This window comes from Bombus flavifrons, chromosome 16 (assembly GCF_040668555.2).
Source record: "Bombus flavifrons isolate JBK064 chromosome 16, iyBomFlav1_principal, whole genome shotgun sequence".
In the NCBI taxonomy this organism is placed as follows: domain Eukaryota; kingdom Metazoa; phylum Arthropoda; class Insecta; order Hymenoptera; family Apidae; genus Bombus; species Bombus flavifrons.
The window spans coordinates 7,912,935-7,923,983 of NC_138457.1; the positions used below are offsets into that span (position 1 = coordinate 7,912,935).

The 11,049-nt window shown below is 31.1% G+C and overlaps 2 protein-coding genes across 3 annotated transcripts; both read left to right on the plus strand.

Annotated features, from left to right (window-relative positions):
- Positions 1-1,107: 1,107 nt before the first annotated feature.
- On the plus strand, positions 1,108-2,658 carry SmD3 (small ribonucleoprotein particle protein SmD3). The gene is made up of 2 exons (XM_069130311.1): positions 1,108-1,610; positions 2,308-2,658. The coding sequence occupies exons 1-2, from the start codon at positions 1,295-1,297 to the stop codon at positions 2,418-2,420; spliced, it is 429 nt and encodes a 142-aa protein (XP_068986412.1). The 5' UTR covers positions 1,108-1,294; the 3' UTR covers positions 2,421-2,658.
- Positions 2,659-4,448: 1,790 nt separating this feature from the next.
- Positions 4,449-10,372, plus strand: LOC138187980 (adenomatous polyposis coli protein). 2 transcript variants are annotated; one of them, XM_069129312.1, is made up of 8 exons: positions 4,451-5,559; positions 5,652-5,796; positions 6,246-6,397; positions 6,512-6,842; positions 7,047-7,482; positions 7,831-8,082; positions 8,160-8,399; positions 8,483-10,372. In XM_069129312.1, the coding sequence occupies exons 1-8, from the start codon at positions 4,725-4,727 to the stop codon at positions 9,134-9,136; spliced, it is 3,045 nt and encodes a 1,014-aa protein (XP_068985413.1). In that variant the 5' UTR covers positions 4,451-4,724; the 3' UTR covers positions 9,137-10,372. The 2 variants fall into 2 exon arrangements, with proteins under 2 accessions (XP_068985414.1, XP_068985413.1); XM_069129313.1 differs by lacking the exon at positions 8,483-10,372 and having other exon boundaries at positions 4,449-5,559; positions 8,188-8,360.
- The last annotated feature ends 677 nt before the right edge of the window (positions 10,373-11,049 follow it).

Here is an 11,049-nt window from a genome sequence, read left to right on the forward strand (position 1 = left end):
TGAATGTTGGGAAGAAAATTAATTTCGAGATTGGTAAAAAAAAAGTACGTATATGGAACTGGGAAAATGACGTGGATAAAAACAGAGCGACGTGTTCGTACTCGGCTGACTATACATATTAAGGACGTAAACGATGCTTGTAATTATTACATGATTGATATTAGTATAATTAAGCGATTAAAAGGAAAGAAGTGAGACGTCGACTTTAATATATTATGTATCAATTTAACGATTTTACCATCCTTTTGACAAGAACACATTTAGATACAATATCTTAGGTTCTTCCGTAGATGGGAAAGAAAAAATTATCGCTCTTGGTGTATTATTCGTTTCTACGCCTATAATCCATAACGAAATTCCTCCTCTAATTCTTTCGTTTTCACGTAACTCCTTCTTACTGCAATAAATCTGTCTTTTGATCGTCAGTATCGATCTTTATCCCGATGGTTCTTCACCATTTATAATTATATAGTTGATTATATTTATGTATATTTAACAAACAAAAATATATATAAATTTAACGCCCTGGCGAAAGATGAGGCAGATGAAGTTATTTGGCATTCGACCAAACTTCCTCAAATTGATATCGTATGTAATTTCGAACACGAGGTCTGCCATTTTTTTTCACCGATTCGATGTAATCTATAGGTCGAACGAATTAGTGATCATTTTCTTAAAGCGAATTTTAGCGATTAAATAAAAAAAGTGATGCAATTTTAGGACAATAAGACACATATAGAAGACACGAAATAAGTTTCTGTGTTTAGCCAAATCAAGTAATGTAAAGTTACATGAATTTTGCGAGAACCTAGTTTGACGATTATTCCACATTGTGTTATCATAAAGTTGGTAGCACTTCGATAAGTTAATGACCAATAAATATATGATTATTTAAAAATGGAAAATAGAGAGCTGTTGCGATCTTCTTTCTCTACGAAGAACAAAAATTACACATTAATGCGAAAGTATTTAGACGAATTAATTGGTTTCTTCTATTACTTCAAATCATCTTCTGTGCTTCTAATTTCTATTTTTAATAAGTATTTAATCATGAAGTAAGAATTGTGTTCTGCTCGCGCCTCCCGTTTGTAATTGTATCCAATGCGCATGCGCGAGAGAAACTCCATCTATGATGGTCAAATTAAAGCAAGCGATTAGTATAAACGCTTGCAACTAGAGTAGAGGTTATAGCGTGCATTTATAATTTCTTTATTTCTTTCGACATTTCTGACTATTTTGAATCAATTAAGTAATATTTTGTGTTTGTTATTGGAATTATAAAAAGTTCGCCAAAATGTCAATTGGAGTACCGATAAAAGTACTCCACGAAGCGGAAGGCCATACCATAACCTGTGAAACGAATACTGGCGAAGTATACCGCGGCAAATTGATAGAAGCTGAGGATAATATGAACTGTCAGATGCAAAATATCACTGTAACTTATAGAGACGGCCGTGAGGCGCAGTTAGAGAATGTTTATATTAGAGGCTCAAAAATTAGATTTCTCATTTTACCAGACATGTTGAAGAACGCACCAATGTTTAAGAGACCGGGAGGCAAAGGTTCGGGAACTGCAGGCAGAGGGAAATCAGCTATTTTACGTGCCCAAGGTTTACTCATGATATATTTTAGTTTTAAGATATTTTTGTTTGAATTTATGTGAATAGTTGGGTTGATAATGTTTACCTTATATTACACTAATAGACTGTGGGTGTTTATATATCTATGGAAATGTAAATATTCTACAATCTATAGAATGTACACAATATTTGGAAATATGTAAAATATTCAAATTGGTAATCGTTTCTTTAGTTACGCTCATACAAATATGAATTTGCATAAACATCCCTAGTATATTCATTTATGTATGGTATTTTATGAGATATACACAACTGCTTATAAAAGTATTAGAACATATATATATATATATATATATATATGTACTGTACAGCAAAGATAGCCATTTAAAACATTTAATAAGTGTTAAAGATGATACCATTGAATATTTAGGTTTATTAATATAATGAATAATTGGAAACTATTTAAATGCTTTGTAATCTCTGTAAAATCTATAATTGCACTAAATATCTTGTAGTTTCTATGTACATGTTTATATTTGTTTCAAATTTCACTAACGTTCATTCAAATATGATATTCAAATTTCATTATAGGTCTAATGAAACTTGAATATATTGTATATGAAAGACATAATATATATATATATAAGTTTTCTGTGGTAATGCCTTTATGAGCCACTATATATATTCAATCATTCTGTTTGTTTATTGAGTTGACAATTTGTTTTAGCTCGTGGAAGAGGTAGAGGTCAAAATCAAAGAGGTAGAGGCACAGGTTCTGCACCTTGGCTAAATCAACAGAATCAGCCTGGAGGATCTCAAGCAGGAAGGGGACGAGGTTAAACTATAAAATGATAAAGGACATTACATTAAGAAAAAGATAAATAAACCCGATTTAAGACTAACTTTTTATATTGTTCATAACAAATGTTTTCTCAATTTCCACTTGATTAGAAACAGAGATATTGAAATAAACGAATGAAGTACTTTTCCACAAAAATTTCCAAACCATATTCTCAGTCATTGTATTTTTATACAGTATTTCCCAAAACAAAGAAACAAATTGCAATAATGTATACAATCTTAAGATCTGTTTAATATTATACTTTTAATGATTATAAGTGTTTAAATAGATTCATTCATATTTGTTATTCAATGTATGTTGGACATATTGTGCGATCATTTCGTATAGCCAATAACTCCAGAGCACACTGCGATCGATGTATCAGTTTTAAATAATATTAATACGGTCTTTTATATAGTAGTAAGGAATTTGCGTACATGAGCTTAATGGTTGCAACATTCTGCTTGAACGAATCTTTTCTTTCCTTTTCTTTATTTCAATGTATCAGTTGAGTGTTAGCTGTGGCTGGTAGCCTTAGCTAGCCAGACAATTTGTCATGGAGTAATAAGTAATTAACGGCTGTCTGTAACAATAAAATAATATTAATATATGTAGAAAAAGGAACCGTGTGAATGAATCTTTCAAATTCGCGAGTTTTTTATATTGACCAATCAGAACGTCGTCGAATATTGGTGTACGGAGTTTGCCGGACGCATGCGCTTAGTAGTGATTCGAAAACAAGCGGCAGAACGCTACGCTGTACCACGAGCATTTATAACTGGACTGCGAATCTTTATACATTTATGAGTTTAAGGGTGGTAAAATACATACAATGTACATAATATACGAAAATATGTGAAATATTTAAAATACAGGATTCATTGTATTTATGAAAATATGAATTTGCATAAATATTCGTAGTCTATTTATAAATGTTCGGTCTTCATTCGCGCAAGAAGAATTATTTTAACTTCATCGATCGAGCAACGAAATCAAATTAGCATAAAATTACACGATTACACAAATTATTATATAGAAAATGATGAACACATTGTAAAATTGTACAATTGTTGTAAACTTGCAAATTGAATTGAATAAAGCAATCTTATTTTGTAAATAAACAAAGCGTTTAATCATTTAAAGTCCCCTTTCAACATCCACAATCCTCTAATTCTCTCCAATTCCCATTGCTTTGAGGGATAGGTTAATGATGACAAAAATTCGAAAAAATTGGTAAATATTGAATATTAAATATTGATAAGTATTAAAAGAATAAAATAGTATAAGAAGTATATGAAACATTTTAAAATTCCAGAAAATGATGTAATTTTCCGAGAAAATCTGAGAGTAAGAAACTTGTCGTTCGAACAAGAAATTTGTCGACCAAAATAGTGATTTTCTATTAGTTAATTAGGATTCCATAAGGAGGTGACACAATTTCACCAATGCTCGGAATCGGTGCTATATTTCAAGAATTTTTCGGAACCGAAATTTCGCCTGCATTTGTCCGTTTTGGATTTTTTATACATGTTAACTGATACTAACAAAACGATATAATATTATATTACAAAAGCATCCCTGTAAAAATAGCTACATGTGTTGAAATATCTCTGTCTAAAATTATTATATTCTCTTAATGAAGAGGATATATCTTTAAGAAAAAGTTATTCTGATAATTATTAAAAAAAGATGCTTACAGAGAAGCTGACATTTTATTATAATTGCAAGATATTCTATAAAATTTATTTTGTAATGTTTTTTTTATTGCAATATTACAATATAAATTTCATTATAATGTAAGTTATTAAATGTAGAAATAAATTAAATAATCATGATTAGACTGCATTTTCATGCAAATTTATATATTGACATATAAAATTGCGAAAGTAGAATCTTGATAGAAAATTGTTTTATCTACCAATTATTATAAAAGACATTGTACTTTGAATATTTTATTTATTTTTTCATCCCATTAAGAGTATCGAAGGAGAATATATGCATAGTTCTATCGTTGACCGTTAGAGACCCTTGTTCTTGGTGTGCACTTTTGGCTGACTTTTTTAACATTGTATCGGTGATCTTCCTACTCATCTACTGATTTAAGATTTTACCGGGGATGGTGAGAATAATTAAACATTAATCTGTTAAAACGGATTTCAATAATTCTTTTTCACACCCAAATCTTTAGTTAATACTCAAACCTCGTATTTTTATGTTAATCAATTGATAAAACTGTAATTCCAAAAAAATTGTTCGAGGACGAAAATATATCGCAATCGAAAAAATAAAGTAATAAGCACAGTATGGAGAGGAATACGGGACAAAGATATGAGGATGAAATAACTGAGCAACCAGTAGATTATAGCAAAAAGTACAGTGAAAGGAAAACGGAGAATTCTTCTCGAAGTGATCGATCTTGTAAGAAAGAATTCGGGGAACGTGACTCCAAAGTCGATTTATTTGGAGATTATGCTGAAACCGATCTTGATCAGCCAACAGATTATAGTTTACGATACGCAGAGGATGACACTGATGACGATGAGAAACAGAGTCCTGAATATTTTCCTGGAAGCGTTCAGGAGGATACTGTAAAGACTTACTGTACAGAAGGAACTCCGTATGAAACACCTTTCAATTTTTCAACTGCAACTTCCATGTCCGATTTACGTCTGGAGAATGCAAAGGAATCTGTTGATTCACAGAAGAAACACAGCAAAAAGAATGTTGAACTTAGTCGTAAGGAAGATTTGAATTATGAGCATCCAATGACAATTAATTGCAATGAAGACCGTTCACTTCTTGTTGAGAAAGAATTAGAATCCTCTAAAACTTCCGAGACATGTAAACCTAACTGTCTTTCTAATGAAAAGTTAATTAATTATTATCAAGCAGGAACATCTGATGGTTTTTCTCGTGCTAATTCTCTCAGCTCCCTTGGTAGTGCGATAACACAAAGGAATAATGTTAATGGAATTATTTCCAAAGAACCTTCCACAGATTCTTCTGACAAAGCTGATAATGTGTCAGAGAGAGCAGACCGTACTGCAGCTAGCACTAACATCAACATATTACGTATTCCTGATGAAACTGATAGTTCTACAGAAGGAAAAAATAGTTCCAGAGTTGTAGACAAAGAAGGTTTGCTATGTTTAATGTTTTAATGTACTGTATAAACTTTTATCAAGTGTTATGGAAAATTGTGACTTTATTTGTTACATTGATTGTTATAGGCAAAATGGTTACATTCAGTAGACAAGACTACTATGCAGAACAAACTCCTTTAATGTTTTCATGTTGTAGTTCTCTAGGTTCATTGAGTGGATTTGAGCAGCATTCTATACATGATGATCGTAGCTCCATCATCAGTGATTTTAGGTAATTTTTAGAAATCTCATAAAGAGCACAGGGAGAAACATGATAAGTCATAATTTTTATTTCTTAGATGGGAATAATTTTAAAATCCAAGTGAAAAAAATCCTGGTCAAACAATCACATATTACCAAAACTGCCTTTTCATTAAATTTAATTATGAGTTTCTATATGTTCAATTCTTTTGAAGAATAATGATTTTAAAAACATTATAAAATAAACTTCATAGATTTGTCACCTACTGCTAAAGTACTAGACCAAGCAAGTTGTTCTTGTTTTTGATTATGTTATATTATATAGTATGTCAGTTTTAATTATTAAATAACATCAAAATCAGAAAATCAACAAAATTTTACGTTTATATCATATTTTTCCCCCTGTAATTCTCAAATCACAGCAAAATAATAATAGTTGTAACAAAATTTATAATTTACACTGAAATTGATGTTTAATAGTCGCAGGACCAGTGGTGTTGTGTCTCCAAGTGAATTACCAGATTCACCAACACAAACTATCCCTCCAAGTCCTCGTAATCATAAAAATCAGTGTACAGATTTTATAAGCAAAATACCAGAAGAAGCAGTAAGACAGCCTGTTCGACATTTATGTATGCAATGCTATTGATCGTTAGTGAAAGATTAAGCACAAGAATTTTTATTTATACAATAATAAGAATGTCCTTAATACCTTACTAGTCTTGTTAACAGATATTATTTTTCAGCATATTCAAAGTGTCATGCGCTGAGAACCAGTGTCTTCGAGGATGACATCGCCACATTTAAGGAGGAATCAACACCCATTGAATTTTCCACAGCTACTAGTCTCAGTTCTTTAACTATCGACGATGAAATGAAAATTTCCAATATATCTAAACCTCAAACTGAACTGAAAGAACCATCTAATGAGCTAGATAAAGATATTAAAGAAAATTCTTTGGAAGAAAAAGTTAGTAACGTAGAAGCTGAGAAGGATCAGGAACAAGTGAGTGATGGTGATGAAGATAATGAAGACATGTTGGCTGCATGTATCAGCATGGGAATACAAAATAATAGGTATTTTAATAGTTTGCAATATATTAATCATTCATATTTATTCATTCGTGTATATACATGTTGCACGTATATGTTTATAGAAGACACACAGAACTGAATTATTTTCAGTTATGATATTTTTTCAATAAATATGCGATATCATTATCAACTAATATCACTTGTTAATAACATTAATATTAATATTTTTAATTATGTATATTACAGATATAGACAATCTTTCAAAACGTCTACTGTCCAGAAACCCATACAATCCGAGTCGTCAAACATGTTGGTACGTTGCCAGAGAACACCAGTTTTAAACAGACTGGAACCTTCAGTTCCTGTTGCTGTCACTTCCGCGGATGCTACAGTGACAGCTTCGAAACCTAGCAAGCCCGCAATAGAAGTTGTTGCTGCTCCAGATACCGTACATGTGTATTGTACAGAAGATACACCTGCTGATATTTCCCCAGTGGGCTCACAATCGAATCTTTCTGCCTTGTCTATGCCGAGCGTTCAGGAAGATGTAGAAAGGATTGAAGAAGCTAAATCTTCGGGTGAAGTCGAGTGCCATAGAAACGATCTGTCAGATGAAAGTTCTAATCTCTCTGGTGAAGATGAGAAAATTCTTGATGAGTGCATTCAGTCAGGAATATCGAAAGTACGTGTAACTGTAGAGAAGTTTTTTAAGTAATCTTCGATATTAACACTTAAACACCCAGTTACACAGTTACATGTGTAAGTACATTTTGCAAAGTTCCCTTGCATATGGGGTCTTGTTATGAAGATTATCATAACAAAAAGAACTATTAATTTAGTTGACTAAATACCATTTCTTAATCCATATAACATGAAATAAAATATATTTATACTATATTATTACTACAATAAACAATATTGTGCATACTTTTTAAATTAATTTCTTTTCAGCAAATCAAAAAATAATTGGACGTATTTATATCCCCAATTGCCGGAGGCTTAAATGTTAACTATCTTATGTTTGTTTCAGGTTAGACAAATAACTCCGCCACCAACGAGTTGCATTCCCTTTGTACAGAAAACAGAAGTGCTAACACAGAGATTCAATGTATGTGGAACACCATCATCGTCCCCTGTAGAAAGTGCCAACAAGAATCCTGCTCTTCGAAAATCCATGTGTCATACAACATTGGATCACGAAAATGATCCTTTTGGCGACAGCCCTAATCATTCCGACGATGAAGCCATTCTTAGTGAATGTATAAGAGCGGCCATGCCTAAGGTTTCTTTCTTTATTCCGTTTTTGACTAATTCTGATTATATCAATATTTCTTATGAACCATTGTGTATTAATTCTAGGTTAAATTGAATATTTCAACACTTATAGGACAAGCATTGCCGCAAACCGCGGAGAAATCGAAGGTGACGGCTTCAAGAAAACCATCGTCGTCATCGTCTACATCGTACCGTCAGCCAGGATATATTGAGGATAATAAACATCAGTCGAAGAAGTCTGCACCATTCGAGGATAATTTAGGCCTCTCAGAGGAAGAGGAAGACATCATGCTGGCGCAGTGTATTAAATCTGGTATGCCAAAGGTAAAAATATACAGTTTTATTTTCTTATTCTACATATCAAATTTTAGATGGATTAGACTTTATGGGTCTTTTATCATTTGTAGGCGTTGAATGTTTCATCAAATTCGTCCTTGGTGTCCGTAAAGAAGCAACCAGAATACTCAAAAGCGAGAAATATTTCCAATACTTCATATTATCATGTGAATAAACCCTATCTGTTTGGAAACACGGTGGTGCAGACGCAGACATCACATAAACCCATAGAGAATGATCTTTCCCTGCACAGAGGAACTTCTTGCACCTTCCATTCTACGAAGGTTCAGGAAAATAGGAGACATATTGTTAAAAATGGTGGAATTAATACATATGAAAGAACAAACCGTATGACATTGTATACCAGGAAGTTTTCTCAGCCAGAGCACGAAAATAACAACATGAACGAAAACATTCTAAGCACTTCACGTTCCGAAATCCCTAATTGTAGGTCCCCAATTTTAAATGGTGAAAATGATGACGATGAATTACGTAGGAATACAACGAAGTTGAATGTAGTACCTTCAAGGCATAGTTCTGTGAGTTCTCTTAGTGAAGAAAGTTCTCTTGGATCCATTGAGGAGTGGGCTTTCCTGGAATTGTGCATTAATTCTGGGATGCCGAGGAACAAGTATCGTCTGAAGGGAATGAAAAATACAGAGGGGAATGTCAACGAAGACAGTTGTTCGATATGTAGTTATAATTCGTACGTTTGTAAAACCTAAATGAAAAACAAAAACTAAAAGTCTTACCCATAGAAAGATTGAATACCTTTTTATGATAATCCATAAAAGGATGACGATCAAGGGTGCATATTTGGTGGGATAAATAAGTGAGATTATTATAGTTCTGTGATTGACAGAAATTTGCAATAACTCTGTCCAACTCCTAGCATACAGAATACTTCAAAACTACATGTTAATTAAGTAAAGTGTGATAGGATTATGATGAAAACTTGATTAAGAAAATTTTTCATTCAAGAAAGACGTTTCATTTCGCTTTATTTGTTTGTAATAAGAAGATTGCGGATGTTTATGTAAATTCACATTTTTATGAATATAATTAAAGAAATGAAATCTAAACTTTTCATAGGTAGATATTTGTTTATAGACAGATGTCTTTTTTATAAATGTTTGTTTTATCTTAAATATTCAATATATATTTGCATACTTTGTGTATTGCATGCACATTGCACTTTTAAATTTTCTATAAAAGCATAAACTTCCGCAGTCTAATGATGAGATTAGGAAGATGTAAGTTTTAAGCGACTACTGATTAGCTACATATATCAGATTTTTTTATGGGGATTTGGTATATATTAAGTAGTTTATTGATTAGATTAGAATTTGTAAAAAATGAAGCGAAATGGGAAATATGTTAATTAAATAAAACATATATATTTTTTTTCATTACTATTTACTATCACTTACTTCGCTAAATCATAGTTTTGAAACACTATATTGTGCATTGAAGAAGCATATATGATTATCCTATATAATTTCTTGTTTATTCTATATATGAGATCAGAAGATATTTCTTGTTTCTTCTCATTCTCATTTATTATTATTCTCAAGGAACGAATGTTTACAGGTTATCGATGACTTTTCAGAGAAAAGATTATCGAATTTCTGGAATAAAACGAGATTCGTGGTTCATGTGTAATGTATATACTTGCCAAAGAACCATTGTGAGGTTTCTTTTTTAGCTTGGTGTAATCTATTATATATTTTCTACAATTTATTTTTCCTAATGAATACAGTGCTGCAGCATGTGATATTTTGTTTTCATGAAGTAAGGAACAAAATCTAGCTAGAAATAAAGAAATTTTATGGTTTGGTCCAGCTTAGGTGCTTTCTTTATTGTATGAAGTTAATGACTAAAAAATATATTTATAATAGATTAATAATTTCAATTGTTATATTATATTATATCTTAATAAAATTTGCAACTTTATTGTTAAAGCATTTATTTTATACAATTCTCTTTTAATACAAAATTTTTTTTCATAACTTCTCCATTTCCTCACTTTGCCATAATATTTAATAGAAAATTTACCGTAAACTTACTAATCTATGGTATGAAAGACGTCGAGTACTGTAACTTCTCGAAGAATATAAATTTATAGTTAGTAATTTTCGTATCGAAGCATTAATTTCCGGACTGGAAAAGTAACGTACATCAAAAGAAGCACCGTTTGAGAAGAAAAGAAAATTGCAGCCATAGTGTTTCTTGCAGTCTTATAATAATGTAAAGTAAAATATTTTTGCATGACATTAACATAAGTTTCCATTTAAATAAAACAAATGAAATTTTACAAGTAACATTTATAGATTGTCAATAATCACTGTTTTATTTGATAAAAGATTATGAAATTATACAAAAATGTAATCTATACCCTGCAATTTGTACTTTGTCAGTTTACTAATATTATTAGTTGGTATCTTATTATACAAGAAGGTTTAGATCATTTTTAAATATTACCTCACAGTTAGCAAATTCTAAATGTCATATAATTTAATTTTTCTTGGTTTTTAATTCCTTTTATCTCAATAGAATACAGTACTCATAATGTCTCATTAAATCATGTAATAAAATAATCTGATTAAAAGAGATAAATTATATTTAGAAATATTAATAT